Below are 26,454 nucleotides of genomic sequence, written 5' to 3' on the forward strand. Positions count from 1 at the left end.
TTTTCCCTCCTTTTGGAAACATTTTATTTTTAATTAATTTATTTTTTAGTGTTACAATAGAGTTCAGGGATTCATCAGTTGCATGTATAATACCCAGTGCTCGTTCCATCACGTGCCCTTCTTTTTTTTTTTTTTTCATCACATGCCCTTCTTAATGCCTATCCCCCCTTCCCTCCAGTGTTCTTCAGTTTGTTTCTTAGAGTTAAGAGTCTTTTATGGTTTGTCTACCCCTCTGATTTCATCTTATTTTATTTTTCCCTCCCTTCCCTTATGATCCCCTGTTTTGTTTCCTAAATTCCACATATGAGTGAAATCATATAATTGTCTTTCTCTGACTGACTTATTTCACCTAACATAATACCCTCTGGTTCCATCCATGTCATTGCAAATGGTAAGATTTCATTTTTTGATGGCTGATTAGTATTCCATTCTATATATACACCACATCTTCTTTATCCATTCATTGTCGATGGGCATCTGGGCTCTTTCTGTTGGTTGGCTATTATGGACATGGCTGCTATAAAGATTCGGGTCCAGGTGCCCCTTCAGGCCACACAATGTTTGTATCCTTAGGGTAAATACCTAGGGCAGTACAGTTGCTGGATTATAGGGTAACCCTGTTTTTAACTTTTTGAGCAACCCCCACGCTGTTTTCCAGAATGGCTAAACCAGTCTGGATTCCCACCAACAGCGTAAGAGGGTTCCTCTTTCTCCACGTCCTTACCAACATCTGTTGTTTCCTGATTTGTTAATTTTAGCCATTCTCACCAGTGTGAGGTGGTATCTCGTGGTTTTGATCTGTATTTCCCTGATTTCATGTGTCTTTTGGCCATTTGTATGTCTTCTTTGGAGAAATGTCTGTTCTTGTCTTCTGCCCATTTCTTGACTGGATTCTTTGTTTTTTGGGTGTTGAATTTAATAAGTTCTTTATAGATTTTGGTAAAAACGTTTTAAAGTACATGTTCCCCTGTTGGATTTAGTGATGCTTCCTCCCAATGGGGTCAGCCTCTGCATCTCTGCTAGAACACTGCAGTGGGGTGGGCTGTGTCCCGCAGAGTCCCACATCAGATGTGCGTGGCAGCCCTCCCACCTTTTTGGCCTGTTTTGATCACCAGTCGGGTGTCGTGTGATGTCCCCACTGGACAGTAACTGATTTTGTCCTTACAAGAAATTTGTGGGGAGACCCTTCAGGCCACACAGACATCTGCTGGGGTTGGCATCCTTGCTGCCTCTGAGTGAGGCTTTCCAGCTCTACATTGGGATGGACTCAAGGACACCTTTTAAAAAAACCAAACTACTGTTCCTGATTATTTTAGTGCTCAGATTGTCCTGGAGTTGTCCGTAGTCCCTTCAGGCTGTGTCCTTGTGACATCCTCCATGGTGTTCTGTTTTCCGAGCAGTTTCTTACATTCTGGTAGAACAAGGTGCCCCAGGCTCATCTCACAGCTTCCCCATTCCAGCCTCGACATCAGCCATTTCTGTGGGGAGCTGTGGTCTCCCCACTCCTGCCTTTTCTCAATAAACTTTTTATTTCAGAAAAGTTTTAGATTTACAGAAAAACTGTGTGGATAATACAGAGATCCCACATACCTGTCCCCAGTTCCATTCTTATTAGCCTCCTTACTATGGTACATTTGTCACAACTAATGAACCAGTATCGATATATTGTTACCAACCTAAGTCCATGCTTTATTTGAATTTCCTTTCCTAAAGTCCTCTTCTGTTCTAGGACCCCACCTGGGATGTCATGCATCATGTAGTCATCGTGTCTTCTCACACACCTCTGGACTGTGACAGTTTCTGACTTTCCTTGTTTTTGATGAACCCTGGTTCTTTTTTTTTTTTTTTTTAAAGATTTTATTTATTCATAAGAGACAGAGAGAGAGAGAGAGAGAGGCAGAGACACAGGCAGAGGGAGAAGCAGGCTCCATGCCGGGAGCCCGACGCAGGACTTGATCCAGGGTCTCCAGGATCAGGCCCTGGGCTGAAGGCAGCGCCAAACCGCTGCGTCACCTGGGCTGCTCCCACCCTGGTTCTTTTTAAAGGGGATGTATTTGAATCCAGATCTGGGTGCTGGTGTGTTTTGGTTTCCCAGATCTGATGTCAGTGGACAGAGCTGGGAGACTTACCTCTAGAAACACATATGCGCATATGCACACATGTGAGCACACACATGTGCACTTGCCATGTACACAGATTGACCTTAAGAACCCAGTTCTTAAAAAAAACAACAACAAAAAAAAACCCAGTTCTTGCCGATCCCAGCCGACTGGCAAGGCTTTCCGAGCCTCCTTCCCCAGGGAGAAGCCCAGGGCACCATCAGCCTCAGCGCAGGGTTGCCTCACCCACACTGCTGCTGCCAGATGGCCCTCCCAGCCGTTCAGGGCTCTGGCCACCCAGATGGAGGGGAAGAGTGTCCAGAGCCCCTAGGCCTGGCCCGAATGGTGTAGCCTCACTGCTCACTCGGTCACAGTGGGCCATCCTGTTTTTATTATAAATTTATTTTTTATTGGTGTTCAATTTGCCAACATATAGAATAACACCCAGTGCTCAGCCCGTCAAGTGCCCACCTCAGTGCCCGTCACCCAGTCACCCCCACCCCTCGCCCACCTCCCCTTCCACCACCCCTAGTTTGTTTCCCAGAGTTAGGAGTCTTTCACCATCCTGTTTTTATCTGTGCTCTAGTTCAGAGTTATTTCCCTCCCATCCTAGTGATTTCATTTCACTTCCGGAACATGTAGGACACTGATAGGCTTTTCAGTAAAAATTCTACCCAAAGCTGGTTTCAGAAGGGCATTGTTCCTCTGTGTCCCTTCCACTGTTCATTCTGGAGCCAGCCGCTGCTGTTGCTCCCAGTGCATCCCTCCTGGGCTGCTTCTTGGGGTGAGGGAGGGAAGTGGCCATGTGCGTGGGTGACTCTTGGGGTGCCCTGGCCATCAGGCGGGGCTGGCCACAGAGCGTGTCTCCTCCTTTTCCAACGGCATGTACTCTGCTTGTGCCCCCCAGCTTGTGCATGCATTTCCTGTGGTTGGATAGCTCAGCAATTTGCAGGGCCTATAGGTGGACCAGGTGTGGGTGGAACTGTCTGTGTGTTGGCTCACCTTGTGCTCTGGGGTGTCTCCAGGGTGCGCCCCCAGGAGGTGCCAGATTGAGGGGGTGTGAGCATGTGCCCTGAGGGGGTGCCAGATTGAGGGGTGTGAGCATGTGCCTTGAGGGCATGCGGGATCAAGGGGTGTGAGCATGCACCCCAAGGGTGTGCTGGATTGAGAGGTGTGAGCATGCACTCTGAGGGGTGCTGGGTCCAGGGGTATGGCTGTGCGCCCTGAGGAGGTCCTGGATCGAGGGGTGTAGGCACACACGCGGAGGGCATGCCACATCGAGGAGTGTGAGCCTGTACCCTGAGGGTGTGCGGGATTGAGGGGTGTGAGCGTGTGCCCCGAGGGTGAGCTGGATCAAGGGGTGTAGGCATGCACCTTGAGGGCATGCTAGATTGAGGGGTGTGAGCATGCGCCTGAGGGCATGCGGGATCGAGGGGTGTGTGCCCCAAGGGTGTGCTGGATTGAGGGCTGTGCGCGTGCGCCCCAAGGAGATGCTGGGTCCAGGGGCAAGAGCATGATCCTTTGCAGGAGTGGCCTCTCATACTTTGGGTTCTGCTACTTGGAGGGGAGAAATGGCCTCATGGTGAGGGACAGTTCGTGAAGTGGAATGTGCAGTCAGGTTGTGGGTTGTCTGTCTGGTCACTTCTTTAACCCGTTTTTCTGTGGTGATTTTTGTGAGTGAGGGTACCTGTTCTCCCTCGGGACAGTGTGTGACACCTCTTCCTGCTCTGCGGTCTGCCTTTGACCCACACCCCTGTGTTTGGCCTTGTCTTTATCTGCTGTGGCAGCTGAAGGAAATGCCATGTGAAAGTCAGACTCCTATCCCTCCAGGTGCTGGAGCCGCAGATGGGTTCCCAGTGGGGCCCCACCTTGCAGCTGCTGCCCTGGTGTGTGTGTGTAGGGGTGTGTAGGAGTGTGTTGGTGTGTGTGTGTGGAAGGCGGGAGGTCTCTCTCCCCTTCTCCCCTTCTTGCAAGGACACTAAAAACACCCCCCAACACTTTCATCGGATTTGTGTCACCTCCCAGAGGCACCCCCCCACCCCACCACAAGTGGTGTCCCACTGGAACTCAGGGTTTTCACCCATGGGCCTTGGCCCAGGGTGTCTTGGCCACCTCAGCACCATTTTTCCTGTAGGCAGATCTGCCTGCCTTGATGTCTGTTATGTCTCGATTTGAGGTGTCCTAGGAGAGCCCATCCTATTCCTGCAGGGGTTCATTGTGTCCACTTTCACCTTTATGCTCAGCACGTTGGTGCCATCCTGCCGCCCAGGGTCACTTACTGGGGAGATCCCGCATGCCACTGTGGTTTCGGTGCCTCGTCGTGGTGCATGAGTGTCTGCTGTTCATTGATATGAACTGGATGTGTCTTAAAGCAATCCACATTTATTCTCTCAGCTCTGGAGGCCACAGATTGACAATCAGCTGCAAATGGGGGCTGAAAGCAGTGGGCCTACAGGGTGGGGTTCCCTCCAGAGGCTCCAGTGAGGGTCCCTCCTGCCTCTAACAGGTTCTGGCGCCTGCTGTCCTCCCTCTGTTCATGGCCGTGTTGCTTCAGCTTCTGCCTTCTCATTCACAGGGCCTTCCCTCTGTCTCAAATCTCTATCCTGCTTTCTAAGGACACTTGTCATTGGATTTGAGGCCTACCTGGATAATCTAGGTCTCCTAATCTCATAATACTTAATTACATTTACGTGGACCCTTTGTCCAAATCAGGTCACAAAGGGTCCAGGGATTAGGCTGAGGACTTGCCTTCTTGAAGCCACCATGGCACCCACCCTAGGGAACCTGGTTTACAGCATTCCCAGAGGTCAGGGTCCCTTGTCTGTTTGGGCTTTGCCTGGTGACTGTTGGTGCAGTTCTTCTGTTCCTGAAGAACCTGGCTTTTTATATATAACCCAGGTGTACTCTTTTGGCCTCTTGTATATTATGTGGTGTTATAAATAAAAGTCTAAATGGGGAACAAGTCAATATTTTTTTTCTCTTTTCAGTTTGTATTTCTTTTCTTGAAGCCAAACCCAATTGGGCGGATAAGATGTTAGAAAGCAACTGATTTTATCTCAACCACTAGATTCACTGACAGGAAGAGCCTTGTTTTGTTGACCAGTTAAATAGTTGCTTTTCTTCTGCCCACCTGCTTGGATGCACCTGACCTGCTCAGAGCCAGGGACCTAGCTGGGGGGATTCGAGGTGTGTGAGATTGAGGAGGTTCTCACCTGCAGGTGTCACCCCAGCCTGGCAGAAGAGGGCACAGGCTGATAAATTGCCAACAAGTCCTAATTGTCACAGAAATCTTTGCAAAGGAGTGATCAGTGACTCGCTAGCCATCTCTTCTTGTTGTAGCTGTTAGAGACGAAAGTGAGGGGAAATGGGTATGTGTATAACTGACAGGTACTCCGCGTAGGGGAGAGCCATTATCGATTGAGAACTAGGAAACCAGAGGGACTGTGAAATTGGAAAACTGCATATCAGAATCGCCTAATTTGAAAGACTAAACCAGAAGATTTGCACGAATAGCATGTGTTATGCTTGGATACATACTTTATCTTATTATTTTTTTTAAATTTAAAAAATTTTAAAAAGATTTTATTTATTTATTAGAGACAGAGAAAGAAAGGCAGAGAGAGAAGCAGGCTCCATGCAGGGAGCCCGATGTGGGACTTGATCCTGGGATTCCAGGATCATGCCCCCAGCTGGAAGGCAAATGCCTAACCGCTGAGCCACCCAGGTGTGCCATTTTATTTTTGATCCAGTAATAAACTGGATTTTATAGGAGATGGCTGTTTATAAAAGTAGTCCAGAAATGGTCGAATCACATGGTTTTTTAGTGTCCAGTTTTGCCAATACATTTATAGTAATTTTGTTTTTAAAGAGCAGTGAGTTTATAGTCAACTTTGCACAGTTGCTCAGTACCATTTTATGTCACTGTCATCAGCTAACGGGATGAAGAGCGGCAGGCATTGGCTACGTATTTGACACGTTTGAAGTGTGGCAGAGTCATATGCTTAGGCTTCTTACTTTGCTGGTTCTTTGTACTTTCAGGATTGGTGTTTTTTTGTCATTGAACTGGCAGGGACCTGGTTACCCCTGTGACCCAGGCATATGTGATGGGAGCCTAGCCTGTGATCTGAAGTTGGGCTCCAGTAAAGAATGAGAACAGGCCCTGCTGAAGTGAGGTTGGGCCACTTGCAATGGGGCTTCAGGAAAGGGATTAATTCAAGAGCACACACTGACTCTGGACATTTATCCCCATGTGACTAGGGATACAGCAGGCTGGGAGACTACCTGACTAGGGAACAGTCTGGATAGTCTGACTTGGGTGAGATGAATGTGCTTCCTTTTCCATGTTGGTTGCTTCTCATGGATATGCTCGGCTGGGGTGTGGCCTGGCTGACCATTGAACCATCTGCATTGGGTTCTGGCCAGAGTCCTTTTGTGTATGTGTGCCACAGTCTGCCTTGGACTCAAGCTCAGTCAGTCCTGCCCATGCCACAAGTCCGTGCCACAATGGCACGGCAGCTCACCCACGCCCAGCAAGTGAGCGGGGTCTGTTGGGAGCCTTAGCAGCTCTGCTGGAGTCTTGCCTTACTCTGTGGCTTCTGATACAGCTCTCTTCTCCTTGGGGATGATGTCCTTTACCATCAGATGAGGTATGGGCTTCCAACCTTTCTAAGAGCTCGAGGCCCCCTCCTTGCAGGCTGCCCAGCCTCCCCAGCCCGTGGCCCCCATTGAGAGGGCTGTCTGGGTTCACAGATGTGGCTGGTGGTTTAGAGCATCAGAGGGCTTTGGTCCCTCAGCCACCTGGATACCACACGGAGTCACCCAGTTCCTTTGCTGTCCTCATCCCAGAGGGGCACAGACAGCTGTCTGCCACCTGTGAAGAGGGCATTAAGAGGTGGAATGCTGTGTGCATGCTCCAAGTACTGCCTACACCTTCAGGTTTTCCTCCTCCCACATCACCACTGAGGTGGGAGTCAGGGTGACAGGTGTGGCTGCTGCCTCCTTGGGCTGGATAGTTTCAATGTGACTCTGGTCAGGACAGCTGTGCTCTGAAGCTGGAAAACACCTGCCTGGGCTCTTGCCAAGTGCCCTATGGCCTCTTCCTGGGGTCCTGACGTGCTGCCTCCCAAGGAACCTGCGGCATCTGTCAGTCAGAGCTGGGGTCTCTGATGTTGCCTCCCCCAAGGCGGCAATCGCAAGTCTCACTGCCCAGCTGAGCACGGGTTCCAGGCCTGGAGTGTGACTTTATTCTTAATTCTTTCTGGGTGAATGGATGAAGGTGGTGCCATTAAAACTGCTGAGTTGAGCCCTGAAACCGGTTTCCTTAGTGTCCTCATTGCTTTCACTTGGTCAGTGATAGAGAAGGCGGAAGAAGGGACGGTGCAGAAAATTGGACCTGGCCAACTTCCCAGATCCATGGAGAGTCACGTATATGAAATGTACCATTCATTATGAGCAAAAGGTGGTTGGAGAAAATGTGTGCAAATAATACCAAATTGAACTTCCATGGGCATTCTTCATTATTTTCCAGTTTCCTGTCACTAACACCAAGTGTCATTCCTAGTATTTTCCTAATGGATGTGGGCAGATGTAGTCAAGATACAGCATGCTTGTAGATCTGCACAAGAGCCTCGGGGGAACAGGAGGGATCAGAAGGATGGTGTTGGTCTTTAAAAGAAAAGCTGCTACTTCCTTGAGCCAGAAGAAAGATCAGTATAGGAAAGGGTACTGGTTAGGTTGGATGCTGCTTCCCTGCCCCCTGCCCCAAGCTTCCATGTTGCCCTCCTCCTGGTCTGGTTCCTTCTGTGTGATCCCTGCTTGGCTGCACTGCTCCCTAGTGACGTTTGCAGGGTTGGTTTGGTGGTAAGTCACGGTGGGTTTGGTGGTAAGTCATGTACCAATGTGCCTCATTTCCCTTCTTAGGCAGCCTCGGTCACCTCTTTGTCCAGTGTGGCGTGTATGCACATAGTTCGCTGGGCTGTTTGGAACCCCTTGCTGGAATCCGGCTCTGGGAAGGTGATCTTACCTCTGCAGGGTGGGATCCGGCCCAACCCCTCACACTGTTTGGTCTATAAAGTAACCCCTGCCAGCATGAGCTCTGAAGAGGTAAGTTGTTCAGATACTTTATAAGTATGAATCTTTGCCTGTGAGCTTCCAGCAAGTTCACACATTTTCAAAACCAGAAGTTGACAGATATGTTTGTGGATATGTGATGAACAGAATTTTTTTCATGTCGTGGACGTGCCCTTAAAGGACAAGCATGATTGCTGAGTCATAGTTGGCTGTGAACTCACTGAGGCAGGTTTTATCTCGGGGCTTAGGACATCCCCATTCACACATAAGTCTCAACAAGGTGGCCTGTGGGGCCTGTGGCTTTTATTTGTATGCACTGTGCAAACAGCATCTGCTTCTGTGCTATATGTGTCTTTTCAAAAAGGACTCTTGGAACCTTTTGCTATGGAGAATGAGCTTTGGTGGTACCAGGGTTGTGGTCAGTGCCTGGCAGTTGGTGTTGAGCCCGGTGCATCTCTGTGACTTGTTACTCTTGCCCACTGGCCCTTGGCTCCTTCCAGCTTTGCATGGAGGGCGGGCCACAGCAGGAGTTTTTAAAATCCATGTTTGGAATGAAGCTATCTCCAAAACCCCGGTGGAGAAGACCGGTAAACGGTGGCAGGGCCAGTTGAAGTGTGAGTGAGGGGTCACCTGCCAGGGAGCTGCAGGTACCCCGCGCAGGAAAGCACTGCTCTGGCTGGCCCATCCTGATGCCAGTGTCACGCAAGGGTGCTTGGTTCTCCCAGTTGCACTCCTGTACCACACTCTGCTGTTTCAGCAGTGTGGCTGGGAGCCGTCTACAGCTCAGTTGTCTCATTTTTCTCAGGTGAAAGGACCATCCCTGGTATTCCATGCATCATCCGTGTGCTGACTCTCGCCACAAATGTTATTTTCAATGTTATTTATGATGTGGGTGATGCTTTAGGGACCTGGATCAGGAACAGCTGATTGTGCAGCTTCCCTTCTTATAAGGATATCTCATTATGGGAGCACATTTTGCTGCCTTCCCCCATGGACTAGTCTGAGCCCTTATTATAAAACTGCCGTGAGAGATCCTGGAGCCATTGTCTCTGTCTTTCCCTCTCTGGATGTATATGTGTATGTATTTAAATATATATCTATTCTATTTAACTTTAGCCTTGTCATGCCACTACATCTCCTTCACTCCCTGAGTGTGTAAACTGCATTGGGGATGAGTATGGAAGGCTTGACTATCTTGAGGACACAAATATATCAAATTCTGCCATTATTCACAAGGAATATCACTTCTAATTGGGTTATCTCACCCTCAGCACTGCTGACATTTTGGGCCAGATAATTCTTTGCTGTGGGGGTTGTCCTGTGCATTGGAGGATGTTCGTTACCAGCCCTGGCCTCTGTCTGCTGGATGCCAGTAGCGTGCCCCCAACTATGATAGACTGAGTTGTCTGCAGACGTTGCCAAATGTCTCTCAAGGGCAAAATTGCCTCTAGTCGAGGATCACTATTCTAAAATACATAACTAATTAAAATAATGAACTAAAACTGGCCATAAACTTAATTCTGCTTCCTCCTCTGCTTCTTCCCATTGTGTCTTCTACAGCAGTGCCATGTCTGGGCAGGTAGTGTGGAGGCTTAGGGGCAGAGATGCCCCTGAGTGAGGTGCACCTTGTCTCTGCCCCTATGCCAGGTCATTCTGTGTCTTACTTACCCATTCAGTGAACTTTTACTGAGCACTTATACCCTTGGAAAAAGATCCCCGATCCTGTGAACTTACAGTTAAGGGGAATTGGCAGATACTAATCAGAGAAAAGTATAAATATTAGAAACATCCCATAATTTTTGGCTACGTAAATCTGGGGGTTTCTGTTATTATTTTGATGTTACTGTGAAGCTAAGTAGTACATTATGATTATGTTTTCTTTCTTAACTCCTGTATTTTTCCTTTGAGCAAATAATTGTCTTTTAAAAAAATTTTCTATCTCCAGAGGCAGCCACTTTCAACTCTTTGCTCTGACTTATGATATTTACTTTGTTTCCAAATATTATGCTTCTGCTATTTCTTAGGTTTATCAACTTTAGACATTATATATTGACTTCCAATAATGATAAATGAGAACTTGTTTGATACACTCCTGAGCTCTTTTAAGAAACTACTCTGTCCTCCCCCTGAGGGGTCTTGGCTTCAGGGACTGTTTGTTCCCAGAAGTGTGCAGCGCAGTGGGGTCTGGCTGGAGGATTGTAAAGTCCCAGACAGGTTTGGGGAGGCTATGGAGAGGGAGAGGCTTGGAAAGCAATCCCATAACATTAAGAAATGCTGGGTTAACCCTCAGGCTGCCTGAGTCTGACCCTGAACTACAGTTCCAAAGACCCTGAGAACTGACTGTGGCTAGGCCTCCAGCCCCGTTCCACAGTTTACCTGGGTGGATCACATGCAGGAGGGATCTGAAAAGCATTGCACAGGGGCTGACAATGCATAGAAGGCTGGTTGGAAACTGTGGCCTGAACCCATTGAGCTGATTCGTGACGAAACAAAAATATCACCATTCTCCACAGAATTTAAATGAGACTCACAGTCTCCTAACATAGTATTCAAAATGTCTGTGATATAATCTAAACGTAATTGAGATGCAAAGAGGCAGGAAAATCTCAACTTTCAGAGAAAAGACACTCAACAGACACCAAAACATTCAATGTAAACACCAATCAAAAGAAAACAGGAAGGCAGCCCGGGTGGCTCAGCGGTTTAGCGCCGCCTTTGACCCAGGGTGTGATCCTGGAGCCCCGGGATTGAGTCCCACATCGGGCTTCCTGCATGGAGCCTGCTTCTCCCTCTGCCTGTGTCTCTGCCTCTCTCTCTGTGTGTGTGTCTCTCATGAATAAATAAATCTTTAAAAAAAAACGAAAACAAAAACCAAAAGAAAACAGGAGTGGCTGTATCAACACCAGACAGAGTGGACTTTGGAGCAAAGGAAATTTTCAGGAATTAAGAAGGATATGACATATGATAAAAAAGTCAATTAACCAAGAAGACATAGCAGTCCTAAAGGTATGTGCATCCAGTATAGGCAGAGCTTCAAAATACATAAAGCAAAAACTAATTACTAGAAGTTAAAGGACAAATAGACAAACTCATAGTTATAGTTGGAGACTTTAACATCGCTCTAAGTAAACCAGGGAACATAGAGAAAATCACCGAGGACATGAAACAGCTAAAGGACATCATGAACCGTCTGGATCAACATGACGTCTACAGAACTCTGCACCCAACAGCAGCAGAACACATAGTCTTTTCTAGGGCACAGGGAACACTCAGCCAGACCACATCCTGGGCCATAAAACAAATCTTCATGATTTCTAAAGAATTGGAATTATATAGGGTACATTTTTCGGTCATAACAGAATTTAACCAGAAGTCGGTAGCAAAGATAAGATTAAAAAGTATAGGCATTTGAAAAGTAAATAATACATTTCTAAATAACCCATAGATCAAAGAGGAAGACTCAGGAGGAAATAGAGGATGTTTTGGACTGAACAAAAATGAAAATACATCAAAAGGTGGAGGATGCACTTGACATGTGCTTCCAGGGAAATTGATAGCATTAAGGGCTTGTGTTGGAACAGAAGAATGGTCTTCATTCAGTAATCTTATCTTCTACTTTTAGGAGCTTGAGAAAGAGGAACAGGAACGCCTGGGTGGCTCAGCAGTTAAGGGTCTGCCTTCAGCTCAGGGCATGATCCTGGAGTCCTGGGATCAAGTCCCACATCGGGCTGCCCGCATGGAGCCAGCTTCTCCCCCTGCCTGTGTCTCTGCCTCTCTCTCTTTGTGTCTCTCATGAATAAATAAATAAAATTTAAAAAAAGAAGAACAAAATAACCCTAAATCCAGCAGAAGAAACAGAACAGAACAAATAGAGAACAAAAACAGAGGAAATCAATGAAACCAAAAACTGAGGCTTTGGAAAGATCAATAAAATTGATAAATGTCTAGCAAGAACGACAACAGGAGAGGAGGACTCAAACTGCTGATGTTAGGAATGGAAGAAGGACCAGCACTACTGGCCCCACAGGCATCAAACAGACAGCAAAGGAACACTGTGAGCAATTCTGTGCCTGTAAACTTGGCAATTTCGATGAAATGGATCAGTTTATCTTAAATCAGAAATGATCAAAACTCACTCAGGATGATGTAGACAACCTGAGTAGTCCTATGACCATTATAGAAACTGAATTCGTGACTAAAACACTGTTGAGAACATCCAGGCCTATTCACTGTGAATTCTACAGAATGACTTAAGGAAGAGACAGAAGAGTAGTTTAATACGGTCTCCCCCAGGAAATAGAAGGATGGGAACATCTCCTAATTCATGTAATGAGGCTTGTGCTGCCCTGATAATAAAACCAGAGACAGCATAAGAAGACCATGGACATGTGTCCTTCATGGACACAGTTGCAAAACAACCAACAAAATGCTAGCAAATAGAACCCAACAATGTGGAAGGAAGACTAGGCCATGACCAAGTGGGGGTTTATCCCAGAAATGCAAGAAATCAATAAATATAATTCACCATAGTAATAGCCTAAGGGAGATGAACTGTATGACACATGAAAGGCATTTGATAAGATTTATTTAACACTGACTTATGATAAAAACTGTGAGCATACTAACAGTAGAAGAGCAGTCCCTCTTCCTGCTCGGGGGGCATCCACACAAACCCATCAGTGAGCAGCCTATGGAGTGGTAAGAGTTTGGGTGCCCCCCCGCCCCAAGATCAGGAATAAGTGAGGGATGTGCACTCAGTGTTCAGCATCATACTCAAAGTCCTAGCCAGGGCGTTAAGGCAAGAAGACAAAATAAAAGACACATAGATTGAAAAGAGAGAAACAGAACTGTACTTACTTGCAGGCAGCATGATTGTGTGGAAAATCCCAAGGGATCTACAAAAACCTGCTAGAATGAATTAGTGACTTTATTGAGCTTGCAAGACACAATAGGAGATCAAGATAGAAAAATCAATCTTTTCTGTATATTAAGAAAGGGCAGTTGATGAACAAAATAAAAAAAAAAAAACAGTATTACTTATCAAGGCCTTCCCACAGTAAGATAAATCTAACACAGTGTGTACAGGATCTGTCTGTTGTGAACTGTAGCATATTCCCTTTGGTGCATGTCACAGTTCTCGTGTGGTTACTCTTGGGTGAGATCACAGAGGACTCTAAGTAAATGGAGAGACACAGCATCTTTATGCATGGGAATATTCAGTGTGTTGAAGATAGAAATTCTCCCCTAATTCATGTACAGATAATGTAATTTTATTCAAAATTCCAGTAGGATTTTTTTTTTTTTTGGTCTACATGTAGAGAAACTGATCCTAAAATTTATACAGAAAGTCCCAGGAATTAGAAGAGTCCAAAGAACTGTGACGATAGCAGTGATGTTGGAGGAATCCTTCCCCACAGTGTGACACTTGGAGTAGAGCTGCGACAACCACTGTAAGGTGCTGTTGCTGCGGGATTGGCATATAAATTGGGAGCAGAGTACTCTAGAAGTAAACCATGGTGTCCTATAGGATTAAATATACACGTACCACGTGACCCAGCAATCCTGTTCCTAGAGATATGAAGACTTAGGTTCACATGGACACATGTACCCCGGTGTTTGTAACCACCCAAACTGAAAGGAGCCTAAATGTGCTTAAATGGATGAATAAACCATGCACATGGTACCATAGAATACTGCTCAGCAGGAAAAGGAACCAACTATTGATACGTACTACTTACTGGGATGAGTCTCATCAGCATTATGTGGAGTGTAAGAAGCTAGGCTTAATTATATATCCTTGGGTTCCGTGTCTGTGGCATTCTGGAGAGCCGAGGCTGCCATGACAGGAGCAGCTCAGAAACAGGGGGTTGAGGGAGTCAGACTGGGGCAACACGAGGGATTGTTTGGGTGATGGAGCCACGCTGCACCCCGACTCCGGTAGTGAGTACATGTGTTGAACAGAACTATATACCAACATTTAAAAGGTCAGTTTTGCATAGGTTTGTTTAAAAACGTGCAAAACTGGGGAAATGTAATTTCTCCTTGAGTAAGAGCCATTCTGTGCTAATGTGGTCTTCTGGGATTTCAATGCCACGGCTGATTGTTTCTGCTCAGAAAGTGACTTGATTATGATCTGAGAACACGGGGCTTCAGGAATCCCTGGTTTTATGTAGACTTTGGGGCTGGTTGCATTGTAATAGAAGGGCACCGATGAAAGGAGGCAGCTGCCATTGTTCTTGTTTTGATTGTAGGTGCAGCAAGTGGAGTCAGGGACTGTCCAGTTCCACTTCTCGCTGAGCCCTGAGGGACACCTGGACACACCCATGGGGCTGGTCCACAGCCCTGAGGCGGAGCGGCAGCCCTCCAGGAAGCCACCCACATCTCCTGCAAGTAAGTGTTTGCAGAGAACTGACTTTTTGAGCACATAGCATGACTTCCATCTGTTCTTAAGGAAAAATACTTAGTCCAGTACAATAACAATTATCAGATAATTGCTACAGATTGCTTTAATTGGAGTCAGTTGGTTGAGCTTTTGCTTAATACGGGGATGTAGAATTGGACAGTGACAGAGGGTGGCCAAGTGTGTTGTCACCTGTGTCTTGCAGCCCCCTGACTAGAGGCTTGTGGAAGGCTCTGCCAGTGACACCTAATGGGCACTTGGCATGGGAGTCCTATAGACGCAGCGTTGAGAGTAAGAGTTTGACCGAGAGCCATGGGCTGCCATCTCTGGGTGTTGTTGTTAACGTGCTGTACATTTGTTGTTTAGAAAAGGTGCTTTTTACTCCCTTGAAGCATTCCAAGAATGGGGTGTCTGATCTCAGCTGGCGACTTTGGGGAGAGTGAGGGCTACCCTCAGAGCAACATCTTCCTGGGGGCAGTGATGTGTCTGCATGTGTGCAGGTGGCGGAGCAGCGAACGTTGCTGTCAGCCTTGTGTCTGACTGGCCTAGCACCTGCTGGTCAGGGCCTCTTGGCTTCTGCCTCACCACCCCTAAGGACCATAAGGACCCCTAAGGACCCCTGTGCCAGCATCTGACTGAGAAGCCCATGGGTCAGGTCCCTGCAGGGCTGATGTCAGAGGGGTGTTGGTGAAGTTCACTTGGCAGGGCACTGAGCCTCAGGCACCTGAGGCTTCTAGAGACTGCTCCAGCTGGAAGAATGTTCTAGATATAGGAAGTTAGTCTCTTAGAAAGTTAGAAAGGTAGGGACTGAACTAATGTATAAGCCCACAGTGGGGAGCTTAATCCTATCCATCTTCCCCATGGGTGCTTCTCTGTCCCCAGGGAGGACTTACTGAGGTCCTGGCTGCTGGAGCGGAGGCACTAGTGGGTCTGGGACTCATTTGGGACTGATTTTTTCTGAGTTGAGAATCTAGTTAATGGAAGGTGGTATTGTTGAATTTAATTTACTGTTGGTGGAAGCAGTCCCCTTATTTCTTTGGCCTGGACCTGGACATGCTGGCCACTGTCTTCATGATCTTCCAAGGTTTTCTGAGGTATCGGAACATATTCAGGTGCCAAACAATCCGTAGCTTTGGGACAAACCACATCATTGAGTATTTTCCTTCTTCTCAAAAAGGCAGTGCATTTGATGGTTTTAGTTGTTTTGATCTTTCAATTTTTGAATATTGTGCTTGTCACATTGCTCTTGGGATTGCTGTTTACCACCAGTGTGTCCGCTAATAACCACTCTTACCAGTGTAGCCCTGAAAACGTCCAGCACCACAGCCCCGAGGCTGTTGCCAGGATATCTGATGGAGTCCCTGCAGTGGTGGGCGGAAGACATGGATTTTCTCTCAGGGTTTGTTTAGAGTGTTTCCAGTTTTACTTAATAAAGTCGAATGCATTGAAGGCATAGAACATATCGCTTAAAAATACTAAACAAAGGGTACAATTTATTTCCCACTCATTCTCTCCTGTAAATCTAGCGTCTCTTCTTCCTTGACATATATTCTTAGTTACATTTAAAAAATAAAACAAGGGGTACCTAGGCAGCTCAGTCGGTTAAGCATCTGCCTTTGAGTCAGAGCATAATCCCAGGTCCTGGGATTGAGCCCCTCATTGGGCTTTCTGCTCAGTGGGGCGTCTGCTTCTCCCCCTGCCCCTCACCCTGCTTTTGCTCTCTCTCTTTCTGAAATAAATAAATAAATAAAATCTTTAAAAAAATAAAAATAAAAATACAACAAATAGTAAGCTCTGAGAAAGGTAAATATGAAAGATAGTATTCCAGATTACAAAAATAGGTAAATGTTATGATTAAATATTTTGGATTAAGCTACTCAAAAAGGACACTAGTGAAATGTAGTATGTGTAGTTCACCTGTGTCTGTGGAAATGCCAGAATAGATCATGTCCTTGGGGGACATGCCTGTACAGGTAGCTTTTATGGGGAAGATATACTGACTTTTCCTGGAAAGGAGTTTTCAAGGGTTAGTTTATGGTGCTGCTGTGGTGCTGGAAGCAAGCAGCTGGTTTGTTTGAAGACCTTCTAATCAAATTAATTCTAAACAATGATGGAATTGCCTTATCACTTGGCTGCTTGGGGCGAACACCGGCTGTACCCGCTGTGGCTCTGCGGTCTGCAGGCTTGGGTCTCATTTTCCCAATTGCCTTGACTGTTGTGAGCAGATCTGGGCTTTAAACCCAGTCTGCTGCTTGCTCTGCTTCCCAGAATTATGTTAATTTATTTTTATTTTTATTTTATTTTTAAGTTATTTTAAAAAGATTTTATTTATTTGAGAGGGAGAGAATAGGAGTGTGCAGTGCACCCATAAGTAGGCGGTGGGCAGAGGGAGAGAGAGAGAAGCAGACCCTCCGCTGAGCAGGGAGCCCGACTTGGAACTCAATCCCAGGACCCTGAGATCATGACCTGAACCAAAATCAAGAGTCAGACACTTAACTGAGCCAACCAGGTGCCCCAATTCTGGCTCAGTTTTGATTGAGTCATTTTATCCTAATTTGGGTTGTATTTTCCTGTTTATCTGCCATCAGTATTTTTTATTGGATTGCAGATATTGTGAATTTTCTTTGATTGAGAGTGCTAAATAGGTTTGTATTTGATGAATACTCTTGAGCTTTGGAAACAGTTTGATCCTTTGGGCTCTTGCCCTTAAGGGTTGTTAGGTGGGACCAGACCAGCTTTTAGTCCAGGGCTAATTATTCCCCACGACAAGACCCCTTTGTGTGCTCTGCCTGACATCTCCTGAATTATGAGGTTTGCCAGTTTGGCCTGTCTGTGCAGTAAGTCTATTTCTGCCCCATGTAAGCACTGGGGACTGTTCCAATGGCTCTGGCCCCAGCATTGGGTACTTTCCTGACCAGTCACCTACTGAATTCTAGAGGGGAGCCTCTGTAAATGACCAGAGCTCTCTTTCTGTGCACCTTGTCTTGTCTGGCACTTGGCCCTGCAAATGGGAGCTTCCTCGGTCTTCTTGGACATTCAGCTCTGTTTTCTCCACTGGGGGCCCCTGGTGCCCCGTCTCCCTGTACTGTGGCCCACAGACTCATTAGCTGCTGAGAGTTGGGGCGGTTTCAGGGCCCACTTCTTTTGTTTCCTGTCCCTGAGGATCACTGTCCTTTGTTGCCTGAATTCTAATGTCTTGAGGCCAGTTGTTTCATATATTTTGTCCCTTTAAAAAAATTTGTTTCATGGGGCGGTCAGTCTGGTCCCTATTTGCTTACTCTACGTTGGTGGGAGACAGATGTCTTTGCCTGATGTCGGTGGGCTGCTGAGATCCTCCACCCAGGCCTGATGGTCTAGTGGTTTTGAAAGTTTTCCTGGCTGCTCTGTGCTACTGTGATTCACCAGCTATGTTGTGTGTTTTCATGACTTCTGAGTTGGGCTCATGCTCTATGCTGCAGTGTAGTCCCTCGTGCACTGCATTTATTTTACTTTGAAATAGATTCTTTTTTTTTTTTAATTAAAAAATTACATGGTCAAGAATAGCCAAGGCAATTTTGAAGTAGAAAAGAGGCTTCAGTTTTCCTAATTGGCAGATTTATAGTTATAGTAACTAGAACAGTGTGGCATCGGGGCAGAAATGGACAGATAAGAAGACAGAGTGTGATGACTGGACACATTATAGATAAGTGTATTACTTTACTCTTATTGTTGTAACAAATTACCATAAATGTAAAATGGCTTAAAATAGCATGAGCTTGCTGTCCCACAGTTCTGGAGGTCAGAAGTCCAAAAGGGGTCCCACAGGCTAAGGTAGAGGTTTTGGTGGGGCTGGTTCCTTCCGGAGACTCCAGGGCAGGCTCCACCTCCTTGCCTTTCCAGCCTCTAGTAGCCTTTGGCTCATTCTCTTCTCTTCGAAGTCAGCAGTGCAGTTTCCAAATCTCCCTCTGACTCTGATCCTCCTGGCTCCCTGGCACTTACCAGGACCGCTATGACTGCTGTGATAGCATTGGGCCCACCCGAACATCTAGGATGGTCTCTCCGATCAGCAGCCATGATTACCGGCAGTGCAACATCACATTGCCAGGCTCTGGGGGTTAGGATGTGGGTATTTCTGGGGTAGGAAACATCGTTCTGCTTACCACCAGGAATAGGGATGGACCAGTCACTTAACAGTGCAGGAATGCTTATCCATAAGGAACATATAAAATTAGATCCTAATTTCATATCTTGTGCAAAAATAAATTGTAGGTGGATTATGAAATAAAACTTTAGAAATTTTAGAAAACTCTAGAATTAGAAGATTAGAAAGAAGAAAGGTTACAGAAATAGCTGTTCCAAATCAATAAGAAATAACGGTAACAGGAAAGAAAAATGGGCAAAACACATGAATAGGGGATTTCTATGGAAGAAGCCAGAGGGGCCCGTAAGCATGAGACAGGGCTCAGTATCAGTCGTGATCAGAGAAATGCACAATAAAATGAGGAATCATCTCATACTTCACAACTGGAGAAATGTAGCTGCCTCATATACAAGGTTCATGAGGATGCTCATGGGGAAGAAGGGTCTTACCACGCAAGCAGGAACGCTATATGGACAGCTGCTTTGAAGAGCAATTTCATAATATTTAGTTCATACCCTGCTACTCAGAAGTGCTGTTTCTAGACACCTGTTGTTGAGAGCAGCTGGTTCCTGGGTACATGGTGGCCTGCTCACTCCTCCCCCTGGGGGTGGATAAACGAGCTGGTATGTTTGTATGACCAGATGCCGTATAGCAGTCAGAATGAACCAAGAAGGTCTTTACATGTCCTCAGGGGTGAATCTTCAAGACCATGTGAGGAGTGAGGACAAGTTCTGGAAGGAAGTGTACAACGTGGCGGCTTTCAGTAACTTTGAGAACAGTTGCATGTGTCATTGACTGGTGCATGTGTGCTAATTGGATGACCCCGGACCCCTTGCTGACTGTCTCTCTTCCTCAATTTTTTCAGCTGTAAAATGGGATGCAACAAAGAACTGAATAGGAAAGAATAAAACTTGAAAAGCCTTCGAAAAAAAATTAGAGGATATTTTTGTGACTTTGGGGTTAGGAAAGCTTTCTTTTCTTTCTTTTCTTTCTTTCTTTCTTTCTTTCTTTCTTTCTTTCTTTCTTTCTTTCTTTCTTTCTTTCTTTCTTCTTTTTAAATATTTTATTTATTTATTTTAGAGAGAGAGAGTGAGAGAGCACATTTGCATGATCCAGGGAGGGCAGAGGGAGAGAGACAAGCAGACTCCCCACTGAGCACTGAGCCCTGCTTGGGACTGGATCTCAACCCCGAGATCATGACCTGAGTTGAAACCAAAAGTCAGACACTCAGCTGACTGAGCCACCTAGGAAAGCTTTCTTAAACAAGCTAGACAATGCATAAACAAAGAAGACTAAGAAATAGGATTATATTAAAATATAAAACTTTTGTAAGAGAGAAAACTCCACAAACAAGTCGATAGACAAACCTTAAATTGAAAGACAGTTACAGTGCCTACAACCATGAGAAGTTAAGTGAAGGAATTAGAATATCAGAAAGAAGCAATATTATAGGAAGAGCTCCTGCAGATCAGTAAGAAGGAAACAACTGGAAAGAAACACAGACATGGTCCACCAGAGGTTGTAGGGAGGATTGAGTGGGCAAACATCTGTGGATGCGCTCAGGATGGCCTGGCACTGGGCACGCTTCACGGCTGCCGCTGTCATCTCTGGCTGGCACCATCGCTGGGCAGTGCCACCTGCTCATTCCCCTTTTAGCCGTTGGCCCAGTGAAACAAGATGGTCCCCAGGGCAGGTGCAAATGCAGCACATCTCCATGGAGAGTTTGACCCCAGAGTCTTCAGTGGACACATACCAGTGCCCATGACACCATCCAGGGAAGTGGGTCCTCATTGGGCCCCGCACATTCAGTGTTAACTCTGTTTCTACCATTATTTTTGTTTGTTTCTATCATTTTACATTAGCCAGAAATTAAGGCAACACTTACTAAGATAGGGTTTGCTTAGTGGCTCTCTTTCTCTCCTCCCTCCCTCATCCATTCTGCAAATCCTTACTGGGACTCTGTGATGTGCCAGGTACTTTTTAGGCTCCTGTTCTCACAGAGCTTATGCTTTAATTTAATTTATTAGTTAATTTTGATTTTATTTATTAGAGAGAGAGAGAGAGAGAGAGCATGTATACCCACCAGCATGGGGAGCAGCGAGCAGAGGGAGAAGCACACTCTCCCCTGAGCAGGGAGCCTGATGTGGGATTTGATCCCAGGACCCTGGGACCATCACCCGAGTGGAAGGCAGATAGATGCTTAACTGACTGAGCCACCCAGGCACCTAAAAGATTGATTTTAAAAAGAGACAATAAAAAACTACCAAATATTTTAGGTAGCAAAAAGAATAGTGTAGCACCCTGGTACGGGATGTAGATACTGGGGAAGCCATGCATATCTGGGGCAGGGAGTACATGGGAATTCTCTGTACTTTCTGTTCAATATTGCTATGAATATAATAAAACTGCCCTAAAAATAAAGTCTATTTAAGAAAAGAAACAGAGAGGGAATGACTTTTAGGAAGCTTTATAATCATGTCTGTCTTGATTTGATTAACCTGTGTTCAGGATTTCTGTCTCATCTCCATAATTGAGCTGCATCTGTGGCAGAGGTCAGCTGACTTTAAGGCCAGATAGTAAATATTTTAGGCTTTGTGGGCCGGATGCCCTGTTGTAGCTCCTCATCTCCAGTGCTGTGTAGTGGAAACCATATGAATGAGCTTGGCTGTGTTACAATAAAAGCTTACTCACAAACACAGGTTGTGGGTGGAATTTGATGAGTGGGCCATCACCTGCAGATCGCTCATCTATAGCTTTCTGTTTTGTCATGTCTTTATCAGGCTTTGGTATTTGGAGTGCTCGTTTTGCAAAATGAGTGCATAGCTAGGGCTCTCTAGAGAAACAGAACCAGTGGGCCATCCATGTAGGAAGAGATTTATTATAAGAAATTGGCTCACACCATCAGTGGAGGCTGAGAAGAGGCCCAGGAAAGCTGCTGGGGAATTAGTCCAAATCCAGAGGCCTGAGAGTGGGGGAAAGCCACCATGCAGGTTCCAGTCTGGGTCTGAAGGCCTGCGGAGCAGGAGCATGGAGGGAAGGAGATGTGCGTCCCCCATTGACAGGCAGGAACGCCCAGTTCTTCCTTCCTCCCCTCTGGTGTTCCTCAAGCCCTCAACACATGAGATGATGCCCACCCACACGGGGGCAGGGTTGGGGGGGGCAGAGCGCGTCACTCAGGGGGAGTATTCAAATAGGAATTTCATCTGGAATCATCTTCACAGACACGCTCAGAATGATGGTTGGCCACCTGTCTGGGCCCCTTTGATTCATCTAGTCTACCTGACACATAAAATTAATCATCAGTGGTTTAGTGCCGCCTTCAGCCCAGGGCCTGATCCTGGAGACCTGGGATCGAGTCCCACGTTGGGCTGCCTGCATGGAGCCTGCTTCTCCCTCTGCCTGTGTCTCTGCCTCTCTCCCTGTGTTTCTCATGAATAAATAAATAAAATCTTAAAAAAAATTAATCATCACAGTGAGTTAGGATGCTTTCTCTCTTTTTCTGGGCTTTAAAATAATTTCAACAAAAGGCAAGACTTGTTTCTTGAAGGTTTGGTAAAACTTGTCTATAAAACCATCAGGAACTCAGTGCCTTTGGGAAGGATTTTCTGATCATGCCAACCTTGAAAACAACGAAGTTATTGAGTAGCAACTTGGTTTATTCCAGAACGGCAGAGGAATTACAAAAGGAGATGTGGAGGGATCCCTGGGTGGCGCAGCGGTTTAGCGCCTGCCTTTGGCCCAGGGCGTGATCCTGGAGACCCAGGATCAAATCCCACGTCAGGCTCCCGGTGCATGGAGCCTGCTTCTCCCTCTGCCTATGTCTCTGCCTCTCTCTCTCTCTCTCTCTCTCTCTGTGACTATCATAAATAAATAAAAATTAAAAAAAAAAAAAAGGAGATGTGCAGACCATGGTGAACCAATAGGCCAGTTGAGAGACCAGAGAGCAAGGGTCCACTAATAGAGGGGATAGAGGGAAGGAGGAGGCTGGAAGGGATGGTTTTGAACAGGAGTTCGTGAGGAAAAGAGAACTCCATGTGGCGGCTTCTCATTGGTTCTGGGTCCCTGCTGGTACCCAGATGGGACCCGGTGGGGGATGGCACCTGCTGACCCTCCACTCCTTCTCCCAGCTCAGTGGGGTTTCCTTAGCTCGTTTTCACCACCTTCGAGTTTCTTTTTTTTAAGGTTTTTTATTTATTCATGAGAGATCGAGAGAGAGAGAGAGAGAGAGAGAGAGAGAGAAGCAGAGACACAGGCAGAGGGAGAAGCAGGCTCCATGTAGGGAGCCCGACGTGGGACTTGATCCCGGGGCTCCAGGATCACACCCTGGGCTGAAGGCAGGTGCCAAATAGCTGAGCCACCCAGGGATCCCCTACCTTCAAGTTTTTATTATGGTTATGGCTCTATTTAGGTTTTCTATCTCAGCTCAGGTTAACTTTGGGGATATATATAGTCTATAGATGAATGGATCCTGGGATAAACTTGTATGTAATGTAAATATCCTAATTTCTATCTCTGTGTGGATTCCTTTGCCATTCCTGGTCTCCTGGTGAGTGTCTCCTTCTCTTGGGCAGATTCATCAGAGGTGTTTACCTTTTATCTTCTGTAGGGAGTCGGCTCTTGCATACCTTCATTAATTCCTGTGCTGTTTTGAAGTTTCTAATTGTGTCTTTAATTTTAATGTAATTAATTATAATTTAATTTTATATGCTTTTGCCTTTATTAATCCCTTCTTTTTTTTTAAAGTTTTAAAGAAGTTGAATGCTTAGCTTATTTTCATTTGCCTTTTTAAAAAAATTTTATTTATTTATTCATGACACACACAGAGAGAGAAAGACAGAGACATAGGCAGAGGGAGAAGCAGACTCCCTGTGGAGAGCTCAATGCGGGACTCGATCCCAGGACCCTGGGATCCCAACCTGAGCCAAAGGCAGCTCAACCATGGAGTCACTGTCCCTCCATTTGTCTGTTTAATAAAACATTTCAGGTCCTGTGGTTTCTTTCCAAGTACTTCTTTGACTCTATTTCTGACATATTGATCTACAGTGTTCTTATTTTCTAAATTATTGGTTTCAATTTCTATTTTCCTTTGACCTTGAATTTAGAAGTTTAGAAAAAATAGTCTTGCATTGAAATACCCAGAGTAAACTGCTCATGTTTGGAGCCCGGCGCAGGCATCTCCCAGGCATAGTGTGCTCTTCCACAACTCTCTGATCTTGGGACACCTGTTGTTTATTCCATACTGTTGTGTGTCTCCTCCTTCCTCTGTTGCCCTCAGAATGAATCAGTCCAGTTTGCCATGGTGACACATAATCCCCAGATCTCACCGCTTTAAAACAAAAGGCTTTTATTTCCTGTTCTTGCTCCACATCCCCTGCAGGTTGGTAACAACTCTGTCTTTCGTGGTCACAGATGGCCGGCGTAGTCTGAGTTCTGCTGGCCATAGCACCACGAGGAAAGGGACATGTCGGAGGTACCTGCCCCACAGTCAGTTGCTGTGGCATGGAAGTGACACACAGGACCCCTCCCAGCTCCTGGCTGAGAGTGAGCCGGGTGGCTCCATCTAGTGGCAAGTGCCCTAATTTGTGCCCTGATGGTGAAGAGGTGCAGATCTTTGGTGTGGGCACTTGTCCAACCCTGAGCACTGTCCTAGGAGCATCTCACGAATGGGGGCTGTGTGTACTCCTCTTTCTATTGCCCACCGGGGTCCTGGGCCAGGAAAGCACTGGGCACATGTTTGCAGAGCTGATGTGAGGCTGGCTGTGTCCTGGCACTCGGGTTCTGTCTCTCTGTCTGCCTTCCACACCCGGTCCCCTTACCATCCAGCTCTCCCATTGTTAGCTTCCTTCCAGGAAGGGTTTCTCCCCATAGCGACCCCAGGAGCTCTGAGGTCACCCTGGGGCTTAGGAAGCCCAGCAGAGAGAAGTCCTGTTCAGGTGTTCCATGAACGTCTTGAGATGGAGCCCCTTCACGCTGCTGTGTCCCCCACCATTCCTCGTGTGGTTAAGAGCTGGGAGGGTGCTTCTCCAACTGGAGGCCATTGCTGCTGCTCTCGGGAGAGAGTGTGGAGTCAGGGCATGGAGCTAGCAGATGTGTCAGCCGTGGATTGAGTGCCTGACCTCGGGACTCCCAAGTCCAAGGTCATCCCTGGCACTCTGCTGCTTCTGTGTGTGGTGGCACCCAGGCTTGGCAGCTGCTCCTGCATCTTGAGATGCTCAAACGGGCAGATACCAACACTTCATGCCCCTCCTGTGCTGTACGATCAGGATGCAGACCAGGGAGAGCTGGCCTGTCCCCTGGAAGCTGGCCATCTCCAGCTCCACGTGGGCAGCTGGGCACAGAGCAGCGCCCATGGGAGGCCAGACATTCTTAGGCTCCAGGGCATGTTGTGGAGGTTCAGGGGGAAGGGGACCCCTCCCCACAAAGACAGCTCACTTTGGGCTCCAGATCCATCCATTGGCCAGCGGGACAGGTGTCTCCCTGGATGGTTGGGGGGAGAGTGTGTCTCCCCTGTGCAGAGCTTGAGTTCTTTGCAAAGAGACTTGCCATTCCACCCATTGACAGGTTGCTGGAGGGATCAGGATCTAGTACCGACGTCCTCCATTCTCCACTGCCATTTGGGGCCAGCAGGTCTGCACCGACCCATCCTGATTGCATTTGCTTTATTTAATTTGGATTTTATTGCTGCATTTGTGTTACATTGATGTGATTGCCTTCATCCCAGGTTCATTCGTGTTTAATTGGTGATGGAAACTTTTTCTCCTTTGATATTTACCAACTTAGTCGGTTCTGTTGGAAATCTTGATGACATGAGGCTGTCATGTTAAGTGAGGGACTTCGGCTCTCTGTCATGAATGATCTTTATGTCCTCTCTAGAATTAATGAGGGAGCAGAGGTCCACTCCTCACCCTCCAGGAAGCAGTGCACAGAGCCACTAGAGGGCACTCGGTCTTGGTTTTTGGAAACTCAGAATTTCCCTGACCCATATTTTGCTCTTCAGTGTTCTGGTGGTGTCAGAATGTTGGTATGTTTGCTTCAGTAGATTTGACAAATAGCTGGGTCGAGGGAAATATGTCACCATGGCCTTTCCCGGAATATCCTGAGTCAGGTTCTTGGCACGGTTGTGACCTTCTGCGTGTCGATGCTGCGGGGACGTCCTCTCCAATGGAAGGCTCCCTGCCCCCGGGGCAGTCGTGTCACCCAGGCAGTCATGCAGGACCGGGAGTTTGAACCGCCCAGCTGGAGCCATGTGAATGGGCAGATTTAAAGGGATCCCAGGGTGTGTGTGCTCTGCTGTAGGATGTTAGTGAGTGGCTCAGAGCAGAAGCCTTGATGGGGACGAGTCACTGCTTCAGCCAGCCTTAGGCTTTGGGTGCCCCATGGGATTCCCCACTCCTCTGGGGCCTAGTTCGCCGAGGCAGGGCACCTTGCATGTCTGGGTTTTATTTTATTTTATTTTATTTTATTTTATTTTTTTTTTTTGGGTTTTATTTTATTTTTATTTTTATTTTTATTTTTATTTTTAAAGATAGATTTATTTATTTATTTATTTATTTATTCATTCATTCATTCATTCATTCATTCATAGAGAGAGAGAGAGAGAGAGGCAGAGACACAGCCAGAGGGAGAAGCAGGCTCCATGCAGGGAGCCCGATGTGGGACTCGATCCCGGGTCTCCAGGATCACACTCCAGGCTGCAGGCGGCACTAAACTGCTGCGCCACAGGGGCTGCCCTATGTCTGGGTTTTATAGTACTGCCAGCAGCAGCA

The 26,454-nt window shown here is 46.6% G+C and overlaps 1 protein-coding gene across 15 annotated transcripts in view; it reads left to right on the plus strand.

Moving 5' to 3' along the window:
• Positions 1-26,454, plus strand: part of NPHP4 (nephrocystin 4) — a 129,951-nt gene that overhangs the window by 45,135 nt on the left and 58,362 nt on the right. For 14 of the 15 annotated variants that reach the window (XR_013376187.1, XR_013376188.1, XM_077891448.1 and 11 more), the window contains 2 exons: positions 8,019-8,201; positions 14,420-14,558. Coding sequence is in view for 13 of the 15 variants with exons in the window: in XM_077891448.1 (XP_077747574.1) it covers positions 8,019-8,201; positions 14,420-14,558 (322 nt within the window). In the remaining 2 variants the exon portion in view is untranslated. The remainder of the gene's footprint in view (positions 1-8,018; positions 8,202-14,419; positions 14,559-26,454) is intronic. The other variant, XM_077891459.1, reaches the window with a different exon arrangement.

The sequence above is a fragment of the Canis aureus genome, chromosome 3 (genome assembly GCF_053574225.1).
Source record: "Canis aureus isolate CA01 chromosome 3, VMU_Caureus_v.1.0, whole genome shotgun sequence".
In the NCBI taxonomy this organism is placed as follows: Eukaryota; Metazoa; Chordata; class Mammalia; order Carnivora; family Canidae; genus Canis; species Canis aureus.